Source organism: Cylas formicarius, unplaced genomic scaffold, assembly GCF_029955315.1.
Source record: "Cylas formicarius isolate icCylForm1 unplaced genomic scaffold, icCylForm1.1 PGA_scaffold_2__14_contigs__length_35257938, whole genome shotgun sequence".
NCBI classification, from domain to species: domain Eukaryota; kingdom Metazoa; phylum Arthropoda; class Insecta; order Coleoptera; family Brentidae; genus Cylas; species Cylas formicarius.
This window is the reverse complement of record NW_026844319.1, coordinates 21,465,001-21,492,231: the sequence shown is the minus strand read 5'-3', so window position 1 is coordinate 21,492,231 and position 27,231 is coordinate 21,465,001. Positions and strand designations below refer to the sequence as shown.

Here is a 27,231-nt window from a genome sequence, read left to right as displayed (position 1 = left end):
TTATGACAAACTTTGAACCTCCTGTTTATAATATGATAATTCTTATGCGTGTGGGACTGCAGTCGAATCGACAATAATTAATATGTTTTCTACATTTTTTAATGGCATTATCGGGTTTATGAATTATTTATAAGAAGCGCTAAATAAGCGTAATGGTTATTGGTCGTAATGCCATAGTAAAGGCAATTAAAAAATTAGCCGGTTATGTCCGATACTGGTTTGATCTCTTTGATTTACGATTCTAGGATTTTGTTGCCGTTAAAGTCAAAAGAGTGAGGAAGTGAGCACAATCTTTAGGCTAACAATGATCTTAACGAATGTCGTTATTAATATTGCATATTTCTTATTGGCCTATTTCTATATTAACGTATTTTTTTTGTATAAAATGAGGAAGACATATTTTTTACGATTGTAGGGAACTTAACTTCTGCGGCGTTTTATTCATAATGGCCAAAAAAATTGCATCAAACGAATTTCTAAACAGTTAACTATTTCCTACTTTAATTTTTAGGAACCCCAAAACTATAACATTTCAAAAAATATCTCCTTTAGGCAGTATGCGTCGTTTGAAAGATCCAAACTTCTTATCCACTTTGTAATCCCCTCATTTAATATTTTTCGCGTCTACTGATTCAATTATAAACTAATCTCTGAAACAGATATGACATTGAAAATTTAGCGAATGCCAGCAAAAGTGAAAGAAGAAAGAAAAAGTAACAATTAATATTTTTGGTGCCGTTTTAACTTTTTGTCAATTTTGTCAAAGTCCATTTTCCATAATATTTAAATCATCTCCTAAGAATAATTCACCCTCCATGTTAATGAGTCCTAATATTATCTAAATATATCTGGCATGAACCGAGCAAAAAATATTAGTTACTAACGTTTAGGTTATATTTTAGGTTAGAATTGGAAGATTAACATGGAACGTTCAACGGTCCATCAAAACTTTAACATAAGAGAAGATTCTTCTTCCTGTTACCTTAACCCCGTACCACAGATAATAGAAACAGCTACACCGTGTGCCAAATAAAACGATCCACTGCTACATGATCTGGAAACCCATAGACATATGAAAAAAAGTTTCGTACAAAAGTTTCTTCGTTTCTACTGAAGGTTTAAAATGTTATAATTTTGTTAACACAGGGTGTCCCAAAAGTGTCCCTCCGACATCAACTTTGTTATTTTAAATAGAACACCCTGTACATTTTGACATATTAAAATTCCTTGGCTAAAACAAAGGTCACTTTTTTAAGAAATTCCTGTTCAAATTTTGCGTAGTTTAGGCAGAAATTGAGGTTATGTGTTTTTTTTTATATTTTGATTGCCCCACATACATTTGTGTTGTGACGCTACTGATCCAGGTATTGCAACGAAAATTTAATCACAGACTAAGGAGATGGTATACTACTCAATCATGCTACACACTGCAACAATCTTTAGAATTTATATTTAAAGAAACATTTAATAGTTAATTATCAAGCTTGATTGAAAATACCTAATAACAAAGGTTAACTAAACAAGGGAAAAAAATTGAATAAATAAATCTATAAAACAAAACGTGAACTAGGGCTCTTTAATTAGATCCATAAAGTTTAGTTAAAAATGTTTCTCTTATAATGCTCGTTTAATCTGACAAACAACAACAAAGAAATATCAAAATATTAAAAAATGTATAAACAAACTGTGACATTTCTGTTTGTTTTTGTTGTTTTTTGATATTTGTACTTAAAAAATATGGAGCATTATAATTTAAAAAAAGCAGTATTATGGCTTTGCTATTTAAAAAATACTTTAAATGCAACAAAAATTTATAAGGGTATTATGTTAAACCTCGAATATCTCAAAAAGTAAGTAAAATTTCAATATTAGATAAATTACAAACTTACCTTATTATTTGTCCAAGAATTGAGATTATATATATAAAAATATAGTGTGTTCCATTTGAAAATCTTGAGATTTTGTTGATTGAATTCGCCAAAACGGCACCACCTATTTGGGACACCCTGTATAAGCTGCGGCGCATTTGTTAAACTGATTGAGTAATGCATCATCTGCTTAGTTTGTGGTTAAATTTTGGTTGCAATACCTGAATCAGTAGCGTAACAACACAATTTTATATGGGGCAATCAAAATATTTAAAAAAACACATAACTTCAACTTCTGCCTAAACTGTGCAAAATTCGATTATGAATTTCTTTAGAAAATGATGTTTATTTTAACCAAGGATTCCAAAAATGCTGAAATATACAGGGTGTTCCATTTAAAATAACAAAGTTGATGTCGAGGCGGACACTTTTGGAACACCCTGTATCAACAAAATTATAATATTTTAAATCTCCAGGAGAATTGAGGAAGCCTTTGTACGAAACTTGTGTTCGTATCTCCTATGGGTTTGCAGATTGTATAGTGCATCGTTTTATTTGGGACACGGTGTACATAACAATAGAGACTAGCAATCTGGTAGGTTTGCTGACTATTATGGTTTGGTTAATAGTAAATAAACCCTAATAGCTAAAGCAATCCGAGTTTACTGGCAGTAGAAGTGAAAAAGTTTTTATTAATCATTTAAACTGATGGGAGGTTGCGTCGCAAGCGAAACTAAAACTGTATGATTTACACCTTCACATTTATGAAAAACTCCGACAGATTTTTTTTTTTTGTTCGTCTAGGATAAAACCGTTGAACCTTGAAACTTAGCCAGGACCTTCCTCAATATTTAATTTCAAATCGAATTGTGGAACCGGTGTTGCAATCGTTCACGATAGTGAAACCAAAAACAAATAATTCAACCTTAAAAATGTATTTATTCGTCGAATTAATTTAAATTTATTCAAACCATCTAGGCAATTATCATAATGGTTATGAACTCTTAACGCGTAAAAGGAATTCAAACTTACAGTTTGATAAAAATATTGATTTTTTTAATGGTATCGTATAATAGCCGCTATTAAGGCCAACAATCTGACTGACTTGACGTCACTCGTCTTTAACTTGTTACCTAACATGGTCGAACAACTGGATGTCAACCGTACAACTTTTAAAACGATGTTGCCAAAGTATCATTATATAATATATTAAAAGTAGTCAATCTCTCAAAGTGCAGTAGTAAAGTCAAAAGAAAGGAAACAAGCTTGTCCTAATTCATTCTAATTTAATGTAAAATCCTCTTTTATAAAAGGCGTTGTACTTACTAACCACGCAGTAAACCGGAATTCTAAAGGTTAAACTTACATATAATAATTCAATATTAAAAATAATTTTAACCTTTAGGAGTCCAAATTACTTCTTGGTGAGTTACTCCAAATATGTTATTTCATTCGTTAGATGAAGATGAGCATTTGAATGCACGAAACGTATACTGACGCACTGACGCCTTTTTTTTTTCTATAAAAAAGCATTTTACATTAAAACCGTGTCGGGAAGGACAACTTTGTTTCTTTTCTCTGGAAGACATAAGATATTCATTTGTTTCTAACATTCTATAGTTTAAGTAAGCATGTTATTTTGTTATGAAATATGAAAAATAAAATTGATTTTATTATGGAGCTATTTGAGTTGTTTATTTGGTTTCTTGTTTTCGAAAATTTAGATAATTAAGCGAACAGTTCCCTTGCCAGAGTAGTTATTAATCCAGATTCAGCAAGTTTTTTTAAGAGGAATTTGTGATTCAACGTATCTGCCGTTGTTGTGCTATAGTTCGACCTAAAACCAGACTAATAAGAAAAATTATTTCGGTGCATAAAATCTTCTCCAGAACCTCAGCCTTAGTTAGTAAAATAGTGATTTTTGGGAATTTTGGAATATTTTCTTAGAAGTTGGAAAACGTGAATTTCGGATATAACAATTGTTGGTATGCGTGAGCTGAGATTATTTCTGTCTTCACCCAGTGCTGTAGATGATCTTTAAATTCAAATTGAAATACTTACAACGTATAGCGTAGCGTGCAACAACAAACGGTTCTAAATTTATTTTGAAGATTAGCTTTTTTCTCTTGTTTAAAACAGTATTGGTGTAATTCAGTTTTTGTTTTTTTAATTTTTTGATAGAGCTTTATCTTTCAAATTTTATAATAAGTTTTAAATTATCGGAATGCGAGCTTATGCGATATTTATTATATTACAGGCAGTTAGTGTTGGAACTGGTCAATAGACCACTTCTTAATTGACTGGTGAAAAAATGTTTTAAATAAGATCTTGCAATTGTAGAGTGTTGGTCATTATTTTATGATAATATGTATTTTATAATAAATTAATATGCGTTTGTGATGTTTAATTTACCTCTAACAGTCTTGAAACAATATTCGAATACGATACTTAGCGATTCGTGAAATCCCAAGAATAATATCGACTCCATTTGGTTCTCATAATGGCGGCGTAACGCACATTATAAATTTTTCGGTCAATCGACTGGTCAATTGACACAACAAAATTTGACCGATCAATTCCACAACCCTACAAGCAGTTATCCGATCAGCTTTCGTTTACTATACAGGGTGCTGGAGGTATTTGGAAAAACAGAATAAATAAAATCATAAATCATCATAAAATCTCGATATTTTCAAAAAGTAGTTTCGGATTCAGATTTCTTAAAAACCACTTTAGTAAGATAAATTTATCGTCAATATTACCAAAACAATTTTTACAAAATTTAAATAACAGATTGAATTCACAAACTTTTTACGAAACTCGTCCTTTTTTTTTACAAAATTTCGTAAATAAAGCGAATTTTGTATTACGAAATTTGGCCAAAAAAGATGTAAATCTTTTACGCAAAACTTTTTACCAAATTTTGTAAAAAAAAAAATGCCTCCGGCATACGTTGTCATATTGTTTCACTAGCTTGATTTGAAAAACACTCATAATTTCGAACCGAAGACCTTTCTATGATTTCTGCTACACCAGGGACGAAAATATTCTTGTAAACTTTAACCGGCCAGGGCCTATACGGACCCGCAAATTAGGGCATGCGCATCTAATCGAACAGACAAGGTGAATTAATTTTGCATAAAGGCGACTGCCAGTTTTCACGGCCGTAACTCCTGTGACATATATTTATAAATGGGCTACACCTAACTTTAATAACGTCTTTGTCGCAAACAGGTTCGCCTTGCTTATTTATGCCATCTATAGGAGCGCAGTTGCAATAATTAAATGGCGCTGCGTGGGAATATGTATTAGTGTTCCTATCAGACAGTTTTTGCGTAGCATAGGCGCAACTGTTTGCTTAATAGGACATATAAACTATGCTGCTGGCGATAACGAACTTTGACGACAATTGATAGTCGGGAGGCGAAGAAAAGGTCTTGAATTAATTGGCGTGGACGCCCTTAAGCGAAATACGATACGAGTCACCTAAATATAGAACCGAAGAAGCAGAATTAACATAATCACAACTATAAAAAGAAAATATATAGCGGTCAGACTGGATTCGGTAGCGACTCATCAATTTTTATCGCGTTGGTTTAATAAACGAAAATAAAATGATTACATAAATAAACACGTAATGTTGGAGCAAATATTCTAGTAATTTACTATAGCAGCGATTGCGCTCCTGAAAGGACTTTTTTCCGAAATATTCTCAAGCTCCAATTGAACCTATGCAGTTTTTTAATAATTAACACAAAACAAAACAAGCAAACCCGGTTGAGTAAGAAGGAGGGTGAAAGGGCTGACTTCAGATCTTGGGATACTCATTGATGTTGATAAGTGGGTATGACAAATACCAAGAAACGTCCCAAACTATAAAAACCTAACACATAGTCAGCAAATCCAATCTCAGAATGAGATGGGTGAGGGAGAGTCTCCAGCGCTTAAAATATGGAGCCACTCGGCTAAGGGTAGAAAGCCCCAACAGATATCTTCCCCGTCCACCCGGATTGCAGATTGTGGCGATGGGCCTGCTTCCCATCACGCCTAAAAAAATACATTGCAAAAAGTTCTACAAAGAAAACGCAGGGCGGATTTAATGGAAAACGACCTAGCTTGCGAAAAAGGTTTGGAAAGTGGAATGTGCAAGGTATTCGAACTAAACTAGATCAGGTACTAAAATAAATCAAAAGATTTAAATTATATATAACAGTCCTTACAGAAACCAAAAAGAAAGGAAAATCTACTGAAGAACTTAGAGATTTTGTTCATTTCTACAGCAGAGTAGGAAAAGACAGAAGAGCGGCTGCAGGTGTAAGTATACTGATAACGAAAAACCTATCACGAAACATAAAAAACTGGGAACAAATAAATGAGAGGCTAATAAAAGTGAGTGAAAGTAAGTGAAGCTTAAAGCTTAGTGGTAGTGGGCTCATATGTACCTTCTGAAGATGAAAAGGAAGAAGTAAAAAATTAATTTTATGTTGAAAATATTGGAACTAGGAGGGAAGTTATTCTACTAGGTGATATAAACGCCGGGACTTGAAGGAAAGTAAATAACAAAGTTGTCGGTCCGTTTGGTGAGGAAAAATTAAACAAAAACGGAGTTTTTGTGATTCTATGAATTTAAAGATAATGAATGGATACCACCAACAGAAGGACATCAATAGATACACGTGAACTCAACCAACGACAAATGTGAAATCAATAATCGATTACTGTATTTGCAGAGAAAAAATTCCAAAATAAAGTGTAATAAGGTTAGAGTCCATCGAGGAGCAGAGTGTAGAACTGACCATCATTTACTTAAAGCGTCACTACTATGCACATTTAAAGGAGGCCAACAACGAAACGAAAATGAAGGTTCAATGATATTGAAAGACATCTCGACCAGGAGATATAACGTACAAAGTTTTGAAAACGATTCCACCCAGTTTCTATATCGAATGAGGTTGAACTAGAAATTAAACTGTCTATTACTCCTCACGTGTAAGCAGCGATGGAAGCTATTGGAAAAGTGGATAGTAACAAGAATAGAAATGAATTGTGGAATAAAGAAATAGAAGATCTTGTGAGGAAGAAGAAAGCTATGGATAATAAGTGATTAGCAAGAAAGGATATTTACTATCGATAACGGCACAGTACCTTAAACCGGAAAGTAAAAAAAGGGGTAAATATAGCTAAAAATCTATATGTGCAATGTGAAATAAAGCCTGGGATAACATAGAAAAGTTCTTATATAACACAAGAAGTAAAGATGCCTGGAAAAAGATTAAATATAGTAGAAGAGATAGGAAAGAACGCAGTAGGTTAAACTTGATATCTCCTGAAAGATGGGTAGAATATTGTGAAAAAATGTTGACAGAAGACCAAGCAGAATTTCAAGATATTGAACATGAAAAACATGATATTTCCTACTGCGAAGAAACAGAAATAACACCAAAAGAAATTAAAAAACACGCCCCATTAGAAAAGCCTTTGGACCACAATTAGCATATATGGTATTTGTTGAGTTGTGGCAAGTGTTAGAAGACAAGAAAGTTCCCCTAATATACATTAATGCAGTGAAGGACTTATATGAAAGATAAATGTGACCAAAGGACTTCGACAAGGCTACTGCATTGCACCTTTCACTCTTTAAGATCTATTTGGAGGGAGCCTTGGAAATCTGGAAAAGAAAATGTGAATCGATGGATATTCCAATTGGAGATCATAAGCTTTATAGGCTTCATTTTGCAGATGACCAAGTAATATTTGCAGAGGGTGAGGAAGATATTTACTACATGTTGCCAAAAATTGATGAAGATTATAGTAAGTGGGATTTAACAATTAACCCATCAAAACCAGAGTATGTAATGGTGGGGAATGAAGGACGAGATTTCGAATTAAGATGCACACAAATTAAAAACGCTGATAGCTACAAATACCTTATAGAAACTAGAATTGCGCAAGGTAATACAGCAATGCATCAACTAAACAATATACTCTGGAATAACCATATCACTCGGAACACAGAAATTAGAATAAAAGTATCATTGAAAGTGTTGCAACTTACGGCTCAGAGCTTTGGGTAATATATAAAAAAGACGCCTCCAAAATACAAGCTATGGAATGGAATAGAAACCAGAGCGCACATCCTTTAAACTATAGAATGTAATAGGTTGAAATGGTATGGCCACGTCGAAAGGATGAATGATCAGCGAATGCCAAAACGGCTGTTACAATGGATCTCCACCAATCGCAGAAAAAGAGGTAGACCAAGGAAATCGTGGAAGCAAGAAGTAAACTGTGCAATGGTCGATAGAGGACTACAAGCACATGGTTGGAATGATCGCAAGCGTTGGAAGCTAGGATGCGAGAAAAGGGACAGCTGAAAAAAAAACTAGTCGCTGAAAAATATATCGGAGAGTCTTCTTCGGGCAAGATAAATAGTGACACATGAATGGGTTTAGTTTTTGGGTAGCAGTGAAATGTCCAGTCTGTAAGAACTGTTTTCGCGATTTGAGGATATTGACTGCATCGACCATGAAAAAATGGTCCCGGTGTTGAGTAACCAGGGGGATGGAAAGGGTACGAGAGAAGTACGTGCAGCGGAAAATTAATTCAGTGTATTCGTAGAAAGTCTTAAAATCTACAATTTTTTACGAAATTCGGGATCTTTTGTAAAATATCAAAGTTTTTTTACAAAATTTCGTAAATTGAAATTTTTTACTTTTTTTTTACGAAATTTTATAAAGAAGGCGTGAATGTAAAACCCCCTTTTTTTAAAGAGAACAGCTAAAATCTACAATTTATTACGAAATTTGCACTTTTTTTGCAGAAGCTCGTTTAAAGTTTACAAACCTACACTTCTTTGACGAATTTCTTTTGTAAACTTTAAATGTAAATTTACACTTTTTTAAAGAAATTGTAGATACCGTCTGCCACTTGTAGATTGCTGATTCACAAACTCTTTACGAAAAGGAAAAATTTTCATTTTGTTTACGAAATTTATATATTACTTTTTACAAAACTTCTGGATTCCTCCTGCGTCGGTTTTTGCTGAGTCGAACTTGCTGACGTTTCGCCAATAATCCTGATGGCTTCTTCAGAGCTTGACAGTTTGAGTCAACAAGTCAACGTCAGCAAGTTTGACTCAGCAAAAACCGACGCCGGAGGAATGCACAAGTTTTGTAAAAAGTATTACAATAGCCTGTGGAAGTTTCTTTGAAAAATTTATATATTGTTTAGACAATTTAGTAAGAAGTTTGTAAAATATGCACTTTCTTATACAATAATAATGCTTATACTGTTACAATTTTCAATCTGTCTATTGTATATTTATGTTTATGTCTTTTTATCAATCGCAAAAGTTGCAAATTATTTAATATATGTAGGTCTAAAAGCTTAAATGGACATTTTGTTTTAATACTTATTTATTTTATTGAATACATTTTTACATTTTTTTTTATTTTGAATAATGTTTTCGTTTTATACTGAAAACTGAAAATTGGATCATAAAAAAAGTGCAAGAATATGACTCGATGTATACATTTATTTTAATGTAATTTTTATATTTGTGTCCACCCATAAAATATAAATTAACATTGTTTTGGGATTCTGTCAATAACTTATGTATAAACATCGATATATAAAGTTTTAATTATTTAGTTAGAATTCATTTGAGAAACAGATTAGCAAAAACCATGGAAAAATAATATACAAACAACGAAATTTTGTAAAAAGTGTTCTTTTTGTAAACAGTTTGAATTAAATTTAAAATTTGTTACACCTTCAAATTTTACAAACTTTTGACGAAATTTTGTAAACATTTGTAAAATAATTGTAACTTTCAAAAAATGTGTGACCGTTCTACGCTTTTGTACATTCTTGACTAGCGTTCGTCGCATCGTCAAAATTTGTGGTTTCTCAGGAAACATAAAAATCTTTTACATTTTACGATCCCAATATGTCCAAGACGATGGACGAGTCTGCCAATTTTTTTAGACCACCCGTATATATAAGCCAATTAAATCTTAATGGTATAGAAGTTTGAGTAACCACAAATAGCCGTCACTTAACTAGAGTCTCGATAATATCTACGCGCACATACGCGGTTGCTGCTTCATTACGCGACCCCCATTACCTGTCATACTTTCCGGATATTTCAATATCTTTGCGACGGTAGAACGTCGGACGCAACTAGCAATTTTACACAAAGAGTTAATGAATATCTTAATAAAGATTAATTACTTAAAACAAAATTATAGCCTCGGGAGTACCGCTATATAGTAAGACTCTACCGTTAGTGACTGGTTTCTTATAAATGTTTTCATATCATTCCGATACGTAATAATTTCAAAAGCGAATAAAAAAATTGAAAAAATAAATAAAATACTTCGGGTTCTGCATACTTATAATCACAATGTTTTTTTATGGCATGAGTTTGTTGAAACCCCTATTTCTAGTAATGAGTAAATCTTCGATCATGACCATCAGGCGCACCTAAAAAAATATCAAAAAGCTTGTTCAATAAGGCCAAACCCTGAAAAAATTGTTCAAAGTCTTATTATTCTAAGCTATTATAATCATTAAACCTTAGTCAGTCAAATTATTAATCTGGTTGAGTTGTTTAATGTTTTTGTTGATAAATATAACTGTTATGTAACCATCCTAATATATAATAGCAAACCAAGTCACTAGAATAGTGACCCAAAAGAGTTTTCGAATTTTAACCAAACTCCCCCCTTTGTGTCGGTATAAATAAGTATAGAAATTACAATGAACAACCAAATATGTTAACTTCTAAGTTTTTAAGTTTTTTGCTTTCTAGTGTTCAGTTTCCAGGAATTTTGCAGCTCTATACTCTCTCGAGAAACATGTAAGTTAATTCCGATTAACACCAAAAAACGATAATATAGTATGTTTCATTAATATACGCCTCCAACTTAGAGGCATGTTCCTCACTATAAAATAAACAAAAAAGGTTTCCTAAGAGCAGGGTGTCAAAGATTTTTTTGTATTTTTCAATTTACCAGCCACAATTTTTAAAATAATTAGTTTAAATTTGATATACTTGTTATATACCAAAAATACAAAATTCTTACACTATTAGTCAAACCAAACTTTTTCATGGAACGAAGAAACTTTTATGGCCTTTGCGTTTTTTTTTTCATCGGCTTTCCAAATAAACAGACCTTACGTTAACAACTAAACTGAAAAGTCAAGTTTCAGAGTTTTTTGTATCAACAATATTATTAACTAATTATTTTCAAAAATGTGGGAAGTAAATGAACAAAGTTAGTCCCGGTAACAAAACGTTTTCGGATACATTGGGGACAGTATATTAATGAATCACATTGTATATTTAATGTATTTTAATAATTGCTATGCATTCATTTGATCAGTTAAAGTTAATAACGTCAGTTGAAAATATGATATGATAGAGACCAGATCATTTCGGGCATCAGAGCAAAATTAATTGCTAAAAACAGTTGGATAGTGGTTTTTTTAAATATATACCCGTTCCGTATACAAAACAACAAATAATAACGTCGCTTATACAAAATAGGAGTCGAATAAAATTAAACCCGGTAAAAAAATACGCTTTTGTCAGACTGCCTTAGCGCAGTACATAAAGTCGAGTGAAATATTTTGTTATGTATAAAAATGGTGTTGCAATGTCGATTCTGAATATTTATGCGGTATTAATATGAAGTTTTTATTAATCGGTATGTTAGATTCTGTTTAGATAAGCGTTGAAGTGTTAATTTACAATGATAATTAGCATATATTTCACATTTTCGGACCGTTGTCGCGTAAACGTATTCGTAAATTTCCCTCGGAAATCGTATTTTCGAGGTTCTTTTACAAAACGCGACAAACAGAGACATTTAAAAGTATATTATGTAATAAGTTTGATAAACGCCACTTTAGTCAAGTGTTTGATTTCGCACAAGATGAGCGAAGGGTTAGTTTATCAACGTGCATACTAATTTTTTTATGACCCGTAGTTTTTCGCATTTTTGGAAAACAGCAGGAAGACGTTCAAATGACGTGTGACGGGATCATCAGAACTGACGAATATCAAAATATGTGGTTAATGTCGACCACGAATATAGATAAATAGAGAAAGATACAAAATTAAATGCTTAAAACTCAAAAAATCTCCTGGGTTTTTTGAATTTTAGTTTTACGGTTGGTTGCTTTCCCGGTGCACTAAGTTGGGTCAAATGAGGCCGTTATTTAAAGCAGACCAAAAAATAGAAATAGACAACTATAGATCAATTTCACTTATTCCGAATATTTGAAAATTTTTGAAAAAGCGATCAAAGACAGAATGCTGGGATTTCTAGGTAAGTATACAATTATCTCTCAAAGGCAAATCGGTTTCACAACACAAACAAAAATCCACAGAAGATGCACTACTTCATTTGACTTCGCACATTTATAATGGAATAGATACCAAGATAGCTTCCTTGTGCGCTTTCGTCGATCTTACTTAGATAAAGTATGTGATGCCAAATTAATAAAAAAGCTCGAAAGATATGGATTCAGAGGTAGTGCGTTAAACCTTCTAAAAGACCATCTGAAAAATAGAAACCCATTTGTGAATATTGATGGTGTTAAAAGCAAAATAAGAACCGTCACATGCGGTGTTCCACAAGGAACGTTATTGGGTCCAATACTATTCACAGTCTATATAAACGATCTCTCAGATATTGACAGTGAAGGAAGTATATTCAGTTTTGCAGAGGACACCGCAAAAAGCTACGTGCATTCTAGAGCGAGATTTTAGCAATATAATGGTTTAAGTATAATAAACTGACTTTAAACAACACTAAGAAAAAATGTCTTCTTTGCATCTTATTCTAACACTCTTTACTTTAAAACCATCAAATTGGAACAAAATAATGAAATTCTAAAGACTGATTCTGCAAAACATTTGGGCATAATTATTGGTAATCATCTAAGGTGGGACAAACATTTTTTGGCTAATAGAACAAGATTGCTGGTTACGAGATTTTCTCATCTCAAAGATATCTTAAATATTCATTATCTTAAACAAGTTTAATACTCCTTCTTTAAATCGTGAATAAATTACGGTATTGTGGTTTGAGGAGCAGTAAGAAACTGTTATTTGGAAAAAGTAGATGTTTTGCAAAAATGGTTGCTAAAGTTAATATTTAATAAAAATCGGTTATACCCTACTCACATTTTATATGATGAAATTTCAAATTATCACACATCAACAGAATACCCGACATAAAAATTATGGTGTAGTGGTAGCAGTGAGCAAAAAAAAAACCGTCAAGCAAAGATCGTTTATGTTTCTGGCCCCAAAGTTTTTCAACTACTTACCCAAACAATTTAAAGACACTGTATATGAAATAAATTTAAAAGTCTTTGCTGGCGTTATTTGAAAAACTGTTTTATTCTAAAAAAAACCATTGTGACTTTATCTCGATTGTGACTAATATAAACTCAACTGTGACTGTATTCTAGGTAGTAAAAATGGCCTGTATAAACAAGCATTAACAAGGAATGCATATTTGTATTATTTTATTATACACGTTAAGTGATGAATAAACTTTATTATTATTATTGTTATTATTATTAGGTGATGTCTTAAAGTAATTTTTTTAGAGCATATACTTTTTATATTTTTAAAAATAAAATTGATAATTTTGAGTTTTTTTTTTGAAGCCTTTAAAAGCAATACTAACTGCACGTAATTTGGGCCAACAGATACTGGGTGGTAACAATAAGGAATTATTTCAAAAGTTAATAATTCATTCATTTTTTTAGGTGCCAAAAAAAACACTGGGTTTTTGCATTTTCGTGCAATTAAAATCAACATCCGCTTTTAATTGCTTTCTTTTATTTTCACTGCAACTGCAACGTAAGTAATGAAGTGTATGATTATCAACAATGTTTTATATTGTTTGTTAAATAAATTGTTGTCTTCGATTTTCTATGGGACTTGCTACAATTGTAATTTTATATTGTACGAAAACAGTTAAATTAAATTTTTATTATCCTTCTACCATCGATAATGAATTTATTAATCTAATCTACTAATGTAAACCTACTAAAACTAATCAATTGATTAGGAAATACTAAAACTTTTTTAAACAATCTGAAGTGTTTAGTAAAATAACAACCTTCATTATGAATATTAATTTTTGTAACTGCGTAAATTGTAATGAGTTTGGGATACGAATCTGTGTTTGAACTGCTTGATTTTTCAGCTATATCAATCTTATTCTGAACACAATCTACAATATAGCCTTTAGCAACTTCAGATGAAATACAACCAACATGTTGTTTAATAGCTTCCAGTGTTGCATATGTATGTATATTCCACTTTAGCTGCTAAAATATGTTTTGTTCTAGTAACTAAAATACCCAATTATGCATTAATCATTCGAGTACAAAGTATCACTTCAAGCGTTAACAGTTTTCGGAAGTACTTTAACCACTGGTTTGGAAACAATCTGATGTTATATTTTAATCACATATTTTAAAATTTAACAATTCTGCTAGTTACGTCACACGTTCACGTTCAAGCAGTTTTGCAAAAATGTAGCCAAAAACTAACGGTCGTAGAAAAAGTATAATATGCAACACGTGGATACGCTACTCGTCCAATAAACCCTCGCTCCGCTTGTGTCCAAATCAAGCGCGCGACTAAAGTGTCGGTTATCAAACTTATTGCAAAAATATACTATTACTGTGTTTCAATTACATTTTTAATTAAATTAAATATCGCGGTCCGCAGTTGTGCTCGACGGACGCGCGCCGCTGACAAAATATACCCGGTCCGACACCTGTGCCCGTCCGTTTCCCTATTCATCAAACTTTTGTGCTTAGTTATGAAAATACGAATCTCGGAACGTAGATTTTTTTTATGATTATTATTTTTTCGGCGCGCCACGACCGGCACGACAATGGGACGCGGTGAAGAAGCACCGACCGACAGCCAGAGGAATCCTTCTGTCCTCGTCGGTTGATACGCGGGAGCCTCGTCTCCCTTTTTTTTTTTAATTGTGTGGACCCGAGAACGACCCAAAGGTTATGGATATTAACTTATGCGTCGTATTTTCAAATTAAGCCCGACGCAATGACACTTTTTATATAAAACCAGTAGTCGAGAAAAAATAAAAACGAGACGGAGAAACGCGGATCCCGAGAGGGATCCAGGTAGGTATACAGGTGGACCGGACCATGGGGCATATATTTTCCGATTTATAGCTCTTTTAATACGTCGTGTTTTCGGTTAACTTCAAATAAAAACCTTTACGCAATGCTCGGTTTAATTTGGTGTTCCCCGACTTAATTGGTTTCGTTTAACGATTAAGCGTGGCATCGTCGCATATTAAGGGGGCATTTTGGAATTTTATATTTACCTCGAATTATATCCGAAACGCGACTAAATCGATTTCGAATGTGTTGGGAAAAATTTACATTTTAATAACGACGTTTCTGTGTCGTATTCGCTTTATTTTTGCCCTTGCCTCCTAATTTTTATGTCGTTTTATCGCTGGCTTAATGCGATGCTACGCTAGAATCATTTTAACACTGAAATCTTTTCAGTTTGCGACAACAGTGAACACAAATAAAAGTGCTAGTTTACTTAAAGCATCACAAACACATTTTTGGATTGATTTGCATAATATTTAAGCTATCTAAATGAAACTTATAATAATAATAATTTTATTTCAGATTTGTTTCTGAAACAATTGTTATTTCGTTCGTTTTCACGTATGAAAATTACTTCAAATAGTGCAATTTATTCATTCAGTCAGAATTACTTGCAAAACCTTCAAATAACTCCAAAACCAATATTTTTTTAAAGCAGAATACCGTAAAGTTGCTCTCACAATGGAAGAGTAAACATGTTAATTGTAATGGGTGTTTTTTTTCGATGTACAGAAATTTAAGTTGGCATTACTGTTCAAGATGGCGAACGATTTAACAGCTGCAAAGTGATTTATTCTCAGTTTGGTTTGGCAATTCATCATGAACAGACTCACGCCTGAACAACGCTTGCAAATAGTGCAATTTTATTTCGAAAATAATGGTTCTGTTCGGAATACGTATCGCGCACTACGTCCATTTTATCGTCGACAAAATCGTAAATCAGAGCAGTTAATTCGATTAACCATGGAACGTTTTCGCACCACGTTTACTCTTATTGATAACTCGCATCCCCAGAGACGCCGTACGGTGCGTACAGAAGAAGCTATTGCTGCTGTAAAGCGTAGCATTGAGGAAGACCCGAATGAGCACAGGAATTGGATCTGTGTCCATCCACTTTTGCGGAAGGGTCTTGGTTTACGCGCTTACAAAATCCAACTCGTGCAAGAATTGAAGCCAAACGATCATCAAGTAACGCGTAGATTCGTCGAATGGACCCAAAACGAGATTGCCGTTGTTCCCGATTTTCATAAGCGAATTTTGTTTAGCGATGAAGCGCACTTCTGGTTGAATGGCTACGTCAACAAACAAAACTGCGGCATTTGGAGCGAAGCTAATCCTCAAGTGTATGTCGAAACACCGTTACATCCAGAAAAACTGACTGTTTGGTGCGCTTTATGGGCTGGTGGAATCATTTTCATCTTCAAAATCTTCAAAAACGATGATGGCCAGAACGTTACAGTCAATGGTGATCGGTATAGAGCTATGATTACTAACTCTTTCATTCCTGAATTGAATAACCATGATGTCCAGGAGATGCGGTTTCAACAAGACGGTGCAACATGTCACACAGCTCGTGCCACAATCGATTTATTGAAAGAAACGTTTGGTGACCGCCTAATTTCACGTTTTGGACCTGTGAATTGGTCTCCAAGATCTTGTGATTTAACACCGCTAGACTACTTTCTGTGGGGCTATGAAAAGTCATTGGTCTATGCGGATAAGCCACAAACGCTTGATCATTTGGAAGACAACATTCGCCGTGTTGTTGCCGATATACGACCACAAATGTTGGAAAAAGTCATCGAAAATTGGACGTCCCGATTGGACTACATCCGCGCCAGAAGTGGCGGTCATATGCCAGCAATCATATTTAAAACGTAATGCCACAAGATTATCTTTCGGATAAATAAAATTCATGTCAATTGAATAGTCCATCGCTGTTTTATTGCAACTTAGAGTTCTATACATCGAAAAAAAAACACTCCTTAGGACTGGCATTTGCGTTTGTTCGTAATTTTTCTGCACGATTCCACTTGAAAAAACACCAAAAAATGGACACTAAAAAGCTAATTGATTTAGTACGAGGAGAAAAAATTAATTAATTGTTTAAAAAATTATTATTTTTGACTCAAAAATTGAAAATGGCCCAAAAAAAAGTTTTGCGGCAAAATTAGTGGTACTTTAGCGACGCTCCTGCAAAAAAAATATTTGCAATATTTGTGATCTAAATTTTATTTATGCCCTCTCTTTTGGTTATATTTTAATATTCAGTTTACCCTAGAAATTAGTAGATCGATTTTTGAAACACTCTGTATATTGACAATGCTCCATTGTCAATTTTGACCCAACAAACCCAAACATTTAAAGAAACGCAATATTGTCTGCAGTGTAGCAGCAGGTTAAAAAACATCTAAAAATGTACCAAAAATGACCATTCTTTAAAACTATTTTCACGGAAGAAATCTAATCTAACACTTTTACGAAGTATATACATTTACACGTTTGTATTAGTTAGATATTACCTTTTTCTGGCTCGTGACTTACCTTCTCTTATTCTTCTACTTGGTTGTTTTTGCTTATTTTTTTTTTTGATTTTCAGTTTCTCAACTTTGGAGTGCACGATTACAAGTAGCATTTATACAAATTGATTTAGTGGTTGTGAAATGCAATGCAAATGCAAGTGTGGTAAGTAGTGTTTAATAGACGAGTGAATTAACAAGTTTACCGAACGTGTTGCATACTATACTTTTTCTACGACCTTTAGTTTTTGGGTACATTTTCTCAAAACAACACGAATACATTACCGCCATGACCGTCAAAATTGACAAACTTCAATATTCAAGCTATGCGGTAAAATCTTCGAAAACATCCGATTGCTCCCGAACTCGTGCGGTAAAATCCCGGAAATGTCCGAAGTAGCCCGAATTCGTGGGAAACGAAACTCACGTGGTAAAGTGACGCTTCCCGCACGCTAAATCGGTATGTAATTAAACGTATTATTAGACGGAAGTAGAAAATAGAATAATATGCAACAAGTGCGGTAAACGGCATTTGACTCACGAGTTTATTTGACACGAGCGGAACGAGTTTTTAATAAACTAGTGAGTTAGTTCACCGAACGTGTTACATACTATACTTTTTCTACGACCGTTAGTTTTTGAGCACATTTTCGCAAAACAACACAAATATATTCATTGACATGACCGTCAGAACTGACAAACGTCAAAATTCAAAGCGTGGGAAATATCTCCGAAAACATCCGAAACTTACGTGGTAAAGTGACGCTTCCCGCGCGCTAGAGCCTTGTGTAATTTTGGTAATTTACAGACGGGAGTAGAAAAATTCCCTGACAAACATGGTTACTTAATGCTCCTAATAATGTCTTAACTAGTATATTATGCAGTAAGTTTGATAAACCTCATTTAAGTTACACGTTTGATATGACTCCAGCCGAGCTCAGAAAAGCTACTGTTTAATCAACGCGTAAATGAAGAAGTTGAATTAAAGTGTTGGCTATTATACTTTTTCTACGATCAATAATTTTTGGGTACATTTTTGCGAGACAGCACTAATATGTTCACTGAGTGAGGTGTCACTTGACCTTCGGAACTAAAATGTCGAAATATCAACAGTGGCTAAAATTTACCAAAGTTGTTAGTAAAGATGACGTTTTAAAGTGACAGCTTGAGGAGTAGTGATCCAATTATACCACGGTCCGACGTTCACAACACACGTTACTCAGTGAATCCATTCTTGATATATTACAAAAATTTTACAAAATGGTTGTAGAAAACATCTGATATGCTTGCATGTTGATAAACTTCCTCAGTGATGCGTTTACTAAACTGCCTTTTGGTTTTAAACATCTTCGAATTTAGTTTGATGCTTTTGAATGCATCTCTCTATAAATAAATAAACCACTAAAAACATTTTACCTTCTATGCTGACTTTTTGGACCCTTTATTATTAGTGAAATTATAGTATATTATCCAACAAGAGCGGTAAATGGAGCGAGTGTTTAATAAACAAGTGAGTTAAAAAGTTTACTGAACGTGTTGCATACTATACTTTTTCTACGATCGTTAGTTTTTTGGTAAATTTTCGCAAAAGAATAAGAATACATTCACTGACATGACCGTCAGTATTGACAAACGTCAAAATTAAAAGCGTGGGAAATATCTCCGAAAATCTTCGACTGCTCCCAAACCCATGCGGTAAAATCCCGGAAATGTCCGAAACTGACTTACAAAAGTGATGCTTTCCGCGTGCTAGATCGGTGTGTAATTAGGTATTTTACAGACGGAAGTAGAAAAAATAAAATGCATGGCGCAAAAGTGGTGACAAGAAATACACAAATAATTTTTTCTACTCCCGTCTGTAAAATACCTAATTACACACCGATCTAGCATGCGGAAAGCATCACTTTTGTAAGTCAGTTTCGGACATTTTCGGAGATGTTTCCCACGCTTTCAATTTTGACGTTTGTCAATTCTGACAGTCATGTCAGTGAATGTATTCGTGTTGTTTTGCGAAAATGTGCCCAAAAACTAACGGTCGTAGAAAAAGTATAGTATGCAACACGTTCGGTAAACTTTTTAACTCACTCGTTTATTAAACACTCGCTCCGCTCGTGTCAAATAAACTCGTGAGTCAAATGCCGTTTACCGCACTTGTTGCATAATATACTATTATGTATTTTATATTGAGGTCCATTTTCAAAACTTTATTCAGTATTTATTTTGCTTCTAACTAATCAAAACTAATAATTTTTAAACAATTTCAATACATATTAGTCTTAATAAGCACATACTTAGACCCTGTTCAAAATACTAAATATAAAACCTAAATTAAAAACAATATATTTGATTGCCTAAGATATTGGCTTCGGCGTTATAACTATAAGACGTATATACAGTTGCACTCGCTCAGTTCAACAGCATACAGAGAGAGTATAACTTCAATAACTTTTCATATCAAACAAATGTTCTGTATTGACTTGCTCCTCATATCAAAAACACCCACGATATACTTACAAATACTTGCAAAAGCAAAAAAATCCAACCACAAAAGAAATACAAAGTTTTTAACCATAAATATCCAGTTTAATCAAACCGTGTCGTTCAAAGCCGTGAGGAAAAACGTATTGTCGAGCGGGCATTTTTTTTGGGCTGTCGTCGACGGTAACGCACGCGAATTGACGGTTTTTTGTCTACATTTTGAAAAAGCGATTTTCGCACATCACGCACTCGCACAATATACCCGACCAATACGCTGCGGCGAACTGAAAATCCCACTCGCTTGTCATTGGAGAAATTACTATAAAACGAATCTGTAAACAATATCTTGGACCTATATTATTAGGCATTAGACGGATTCGCGGCTCGGTCGTTTTTACCGGAGAAATTCGAATCCGAACGCCGCACGGTCACAGTCTGAGGCCGTTGGAATGCGGCTTCTTACAAAGGTGTTGAATACGTTAGTTTGGGAGAATATTTAGATAGTGTCACCCGACATATATTTCAAATTATGCTTATTAGTCACAAAGAGACCGGACAAACACCTTTTGGGCTGCAGCGTTGCGTCCGATCGCACAGGGCCGTATTGAATTATATTTGGTGGAAACGAGAGACGTCCAACTGAAAGAAACCGCAAAAAGTTGCTGTTATTGCCAATATAGGCATTTGGCAAGGGACGAGTAGGATGAGGAGTGTGGCCTATATATGAATGGTTGTTTTGGTATGGTCCGAGGAAATAATTCCCGAGAGGGACATATATCATTGGCGTGCGAAATTATAATGTAACAAAATTAAAATTTTAATAGATATGTTATATTAATAGTTAAATTAAACAAACTTTATACACTTTTAGACATAATGTAAACCACACCCTATGCCTTTTTGGTACGTTCTTTAGACATCTACATTAGAAAATACTAACCACAAATACACAAAACATCCGTCTTTGAAACACATATTGGATTTCTTTAGATACGCATAAAATGCCACTTCCGAATACAAATCGCCAAGTTCTTTGCATACCTACAATATTGCGGCATTGTACTATCATTCTTTGTAAAAGCAATATGCAAAAACGCCGCTTCAAGTTCAAAAAGTAACTTTTCTCACAAAAAAAGTAGACGTAGTTGAAGACGCACGTCAAATTGATGTTAAAAACTGCCCTACATTGGTGTGAGCGTTTAGTCGTTGTAACGTATTGATATTAAAAAATACATTTCTTACAGCTGTATCGCTATTGTTAAAAAAAGAACTATTTTTATTTTTTTATTAGCAAAGCATTTTGTTGATGTATATTAAGTTAAGTTTTTAATTGACCTATGCTTTGACTACATAAAAATATTATTCTGTGTATAGTGTATCCGTAAAAAAATCGATGCCAATCATCGCCAATGATTTTGTTAAAATTCTAATGATTATATATCTATTATGGAAAACGTATAGCCCTAGATCGCGGCAAACGATTACTTCGCGTAAAACGTTTTGCTTTGGTTAGAGTCAAGTTCCCAGAACGGTCGCTAGATGGCGCAACTTCTATGGCTTATAAGAAAATGTGACTATTTATAAATCTTCTGAATTCCTCCTGCGTCGGTGGTTGACGAATCGAATTTGCTGACTTTTCACCAATCATCTTGTTACCTTCTTCAGAGCTTAACCGAAACTATTTCAATTCCTTTTTCAAAATTTTTGGGTGGAGGAAATCATAATCTTCAGCAAATTTCGGAAACGCTTCCAGCATAACAAACATTTTTCCAAAAATTTTAACCAGCTTATGAAAATACTACATTAATTTGCTTTGGATAATGATACCAGAATACCATCATGAAATTCTTCTTCTTCAGTTGCCAAGCAGATTCCTGGGTAGGTGTTCATCGTTTTATTAACAGATGGTTCTGTTAATTACAGCATTCTGTAGTGTTTGAAAATCACTTATCCCTGTCCATTGGCGGATATTTCTTAGCCACGATATATTTTTTTGCCTATTCCTCTTTTCCCCCCTTCAATCTTGGTCGAGGGATCGCTCTCCTCGGATAATATGTGCGAGATAGCCCGTTTTCCTTTTCTTGATGCTTTCGAATACTTCTCGTTCTGCCTTCTTAGGATATCCTCATTTCTCACGTAATCCACCCAAGACACTCTCAATATACAACGCAGAATCCACATTTCGAAAGTCTCAATTTTGTTGATAGTTTCAGTGTCCACGCCTCGAGACCTTAGAGGAGGATGGACCAGACCTAGCATTTCACCCTTCTATATCTGAGGCCAAAGTTCAAGTTCGTGTCTGTGAGGAATTTTAGGAGTCTCGAGAAGGTTGCTCTAGCCTGTTAGATCCTGCATCTCATTTTTTGATCCGGGTCCCATCCTTTATCGATCATACATCCCAAGTATTTAAATTGTGTGACCTGTTCGATGTTTCCTTCATTAATATGTACTCGCGTATAAGGAATATGGTTCCTGCTAACGATCATAACCTTGGTTTTTCTGATGTTAATTTTTAAGCCTAATCTTTGGCTTTGTTGATGGACCTGCGTTAGCAGGCTTTGGAGATCCTCTGCATTGTCTGCCAATATCACAGTGTCGTCTGCGTACCGGATATTGTTGATGGGAATTCCGTTTATCTTGATACCAAGAGGACTATCTGAGATGGACAGGATGGCACGATGGCAGTTTCTTTTTATGAAAAGAAAGAGTGAACTTTCTTTGAATCGTCATCAACAAGTATTTCGAAATTTTTTTTAGGAGGCTCTACTTGACTTGGTGCACTTTTTCCCATAAAAATTTTTATATTCCAATAGTAGTTTTTCCCGTTCCAGTGCTTCTGGAATATCATTCAACAACCTTTTCTCATAACAGGGCTGTTGGTTAGATTGCTGGAGTTAGACACTTGTAGTAGACAAATTTGATGAGATCATAAATCAACTCCTAAATCAGGACTTGGAGAATATTTTTTCTAAGTACAGGTTGAACAACATGGGGGACAGGATGCATCCTCGACGAACGCCTTTTTTAATTTCAAAATCCTCGGTTCCAGCGTTACTCATTCAAACCTCCGCTCTCTGGTGCTAGTACAGATTACCGATCAACCTTTTATCTTTTCCATCTAGTCCCATTTCTACAAGGTGTGTCACCAGAAGATCATGTTTAACGTTGTCCAATGCTTTCTCATAGTCAACGAAGAACGAACTGACTGGCTCCAGTCACTTCTTTACATTTCCGATAGAGCCTTCGTGAAGTATTCGGAGAAAAAGGTTTAGGAAATGGCTCATTAAACTAATGAGATGGTAATCCTTACATGATGTTGCTCTATTCACCTTTGGCATCGCAACGAATGTAGAACGGAGCCAATCCGTTGGGAAGTGTCCGGAATCATAGACGTTATTAAAAATTGTCACGATATTTTCAAGGTTTTGTTCGTTAGTCAAGTGAAAGGTGTCTGAGAACATATCATCGGGACCTGGAGCTTTGTAATTTTTCATTAGCTTGATGGAATGGGTGACTTCTCTTCTCAATATGCTCGGTCCTGGGAGAGTAGATATTTCTATTAGGAGATTATCTGGTCTATCGTCGTTGTATTCTCTCCATACCTACAGCAATTCCTCGGGTTCTGTCACTATTTCATTGTGTTGATTTTTAATGAGACTTAGTGGTCTATTGTTGTATAACCCCGCTATTTCTTTTACTTTTTTATGAAGGTGAAAACTATCGCCAAGCCTGCAAAGGCTTTAGGCCTCTCGGCACCTTTCTGGGTTTTACATTGCCTTCATTCCTCCATCAATTTTAAGAGAAACTTTTCACTTGTGGTTGTAAAGGCTCGTTTGAGATCAAGTCAGTGCCTGTTAGTGTCGCTGGTGCTGGCAACGTTTTCTAGTTCCTTATTAAGATGGTCTTCATACGATAGTTTATTAGTTATTAATAAATACGGTAAAAATTAATGCGCCGCAGGCCTTTACCCCATTTTATTTCTAAATAGCGATTTCCAACACAGTTAACTCGTTTTTCCAGAACATTTAACGAGATCTAGGCATATATTGAGAAATTACTGCCATAAAATGCTTTTTCCTTCTCAAAATTTTTGGTGTGAACTAAACGTTTTACAATACTTTAAAAATTAGTTTGTGCTGAAAATGTTTAAGAGTCAGAATCGATTACAATTAGGGTTGTGGAATTGGCCGGTCATTTTTTTGTGTCAATTAACTGAAATAATTCTTAAAATACCACGAAATTTATATTTATTTATTTATTATAAACCTCATATTGTACGTTACATCGCCCTCGCGTCATTCCCCGAATGGCTAAGTATAGTACTCGGGTATCACAAACGCATATTAATTTATTATAAAATACAAATTATTGCAAAATGTTATTTAAAACTTTTTTTAACTAGTCATTTTAGAAGTGGCCAACTGACCAGTTCTTACACTAATTACATTTTACGGTGTAGCCTATTGCAAAAAATAACCTCATAGATTTTTGAAATTTTTGAAAATTTCTCATTTTAGAATATGCGTGGTCTTATGAACAAGAACACATCATTATCATTATCTAGAATTTTTTTTTTAATAATCATAATAATAACACAATTGCTTTAACTTTTGGATCGCAGAAAAACATAAAACACGATGTTCTCGAATGAGTTATATTTATACAGTGAAGGTAGCGTACTATGAAAGAAGCATAAGGCATTGGAGTGGAAGTTTAGGTTTGTTTGTTCTATCGATATGACTACGACCATCTGTATGTAAGTTTCTCCCCGCAAATCGTAGTTAAAACCAGAAATAAACGGAAAATAGTACTCGAGGCCCTTTACAATGTTGCTACGTCACAACGATTATTCAAATGACAGTCCGTTTAGCAACTTATAAGGAAACGTCGAGTGACGGAGACCAGTTAGCTCTTTAAAATTCCGCGACAGTCGTCCGCTATAGCTCACACTTTTGATTAAGTATAGGGTGAACTCACAATAATGATCTATAATGCAGTTAACGACGCTTCATCCATATTTATGACCGATTAATTTGCAAATTTGATAAAATTATAGTGCCAGCCTATATGTAAGTCGGAAAAAATGTTTGTTAGAGATATTGCGGCGAGTTGTTTACTGCCAGGTAGATATTTTTATTGTCATGTAAAAAATTATTCGAAATTTTGAAATAAATGAAAAGTCACTAACTAAGCACAAAAAATATAAAATTAGAAAATTTTACACTATTAAAGTAAAAACTTAGTCAATACATTTCTTTTGGGTTAACCATTTACCATATTATCTAAAAGGATAAGCAATATAAAAACTAAAAATTAGAAAAATAAAAATTTAAAATTATGTCTAATGTTATGTAACATAACACGCCATTTTAGTCGCGAATTTGATCATTAGTTCGATGACATTCTAATGCTCTCATTGTTACTGTTACTCACACCCCTTTTTTTTCGTCCCTTTCTGCATATAGTTATAAACAAACATTTTATACATCTAATTACCTTTTTATCACACAATGTTCGTTGTTTTTAATATTATTTTTCTAATTTTATTTTTCCACTTTTATAAATTTTAAAAAGTAATTTTTCCGCTAAGAGTGGATCATTACTTCCATCATGTAATGATAAAGTGCAAACAGAGCTTTATAACAATGTAACAAAGCTATTTTGTAATAACATTTTGTAACAATACCAATTTATCATTTAATATTGCGACGACATTTTTATGTGTTGAAAAGAAAACGTAACAGGTAACCGAATAACTAATTCATAAATAGTTTATAGAGAAACAACTAAAAAAAATTCTTATAAAGTTATGCTGTTGCTATAGCGTTCTCTATTTAATCCATACAAACTCCATTGCCAAGATTGAATCGATAGATCTATAAAATAGATATCCGTAAGCCTGTTAACTGGTTGATGATTACCATTACATTTCTTTGCGATCTTTTTTGCCCACATAACCGTTGTTAAATAAGTCATAAGAAGCATATTTATATTACTTACCACCACATTTTTTTAATAAAATAATTAATCATGCAGAATAGGCAAGCAGCAATAGAAAAATTTACTATATTTCTTATAAAAAACATTTAGTTGGAATTTTTACATGCATTTTATATTTTTACAAAGTATACGAATGTAAAAAATAAAAAATAACATAGATTATTTCAGTGTGTTCTTTTAGGAAGTTGTAGAACCACTATTTACCCATTGTTTAGTTTAATTTATTTACAACTTTATTTATAAACATTTAATTATTAGTACTTACAATTATTAATACAAACATGGTATGACCAAAACAGACAAAATCTCCCTGGCATGGAGTGTATAATGCAGCAAGTGTAGTAAACGGCATTTGAGAGGAGCGAGTACTTAATAATCGAGTGATTCAAAAGTTAACCTCGTTAATTATTAGTAAATTGAAAACACTGCTGTTGAACATAATTAAATAAAATGGCTCTGTAATACCAATAAGGACCCGGCGAATACAAATAATAAATCGCGGAGAATTCCGAAGTCGATCTAATTATCGATAAAGAAAAACGCCCGCTAATGAACTCTACGTGTCTTCTTGATTGGTTACGACGTCGTGAAGAAATTAAGTATCCGCATCGCGTGGAAACGCGAAGGGAACTGAGACGCCCAAGAAATTAAACGGAACAATCTTAAGTGAGACGTTAGAAAGATATACAACACCAAATAAGTTCAATGAAAATGAAAAATTAAATTTAATAAACCATCTAACAAGATAAAAACGAAATAATACTTGAAAACACCAGCTAAAACAAATCAAATTTAACGTAACGTGGGTACCGCACTGACTATATACTGGGTAGCTGCCACAACAAATTGATGCAAAACAGCGGAATTTATCTGAGGTGATCTGAATAAACGATTTGAGTAATGGCGGTTTTATGCACATATGCGAGGCAATTATCTCTAATTATGTTTTATACACATGAACTTTATAATTTAAATATTTGAAGTAAAAAAGGCAAGTTGAGGTTTCTCAAAACGCGTTTTAATTAAATTATATTAATATTCGATGTCGAATACTAATGCTGCCAGCGAGACGGTGATGTTGTGAAGGGCTCTTTTTTACGGTCAGACTGTCGCTCGCGTTGGGTCTTCAGATTTTCGAAAACTTTTTCATATTGAACTCGGGAGTTAAATTTTACTGGCACGTG

At 33.8% G+C, this 27,231-nt stretch overlaps 1 protein-coding gene across 1 annotated transcript in view; it reads right to left on the bottom strand.

Annotated features, from left to right (window-relative positions):
* LOC132698391 (homeobox protein OTX2-like) overlaps window positions 1-20,152 on the bottom strand; it is a 68,903-nt gene extending 48,751 nt beyond the window's left edge. Inside the window, exon 1 of the mRNA XM_060664417.1 lies at window positions 20,084-20,152. Coding sequence (XP_060520400.1) covers window positions 20,084-20,141 — 58 coding nt within the window. The 5' untranslated portion in view covers window positions 20,142-20,152. The remainder of the gene's footprint in view (window positions 1-20,083) is intronic.
* Between the last annotated feature and the right edge of the window lie 7,079 nt (window positions 20,153-27,231).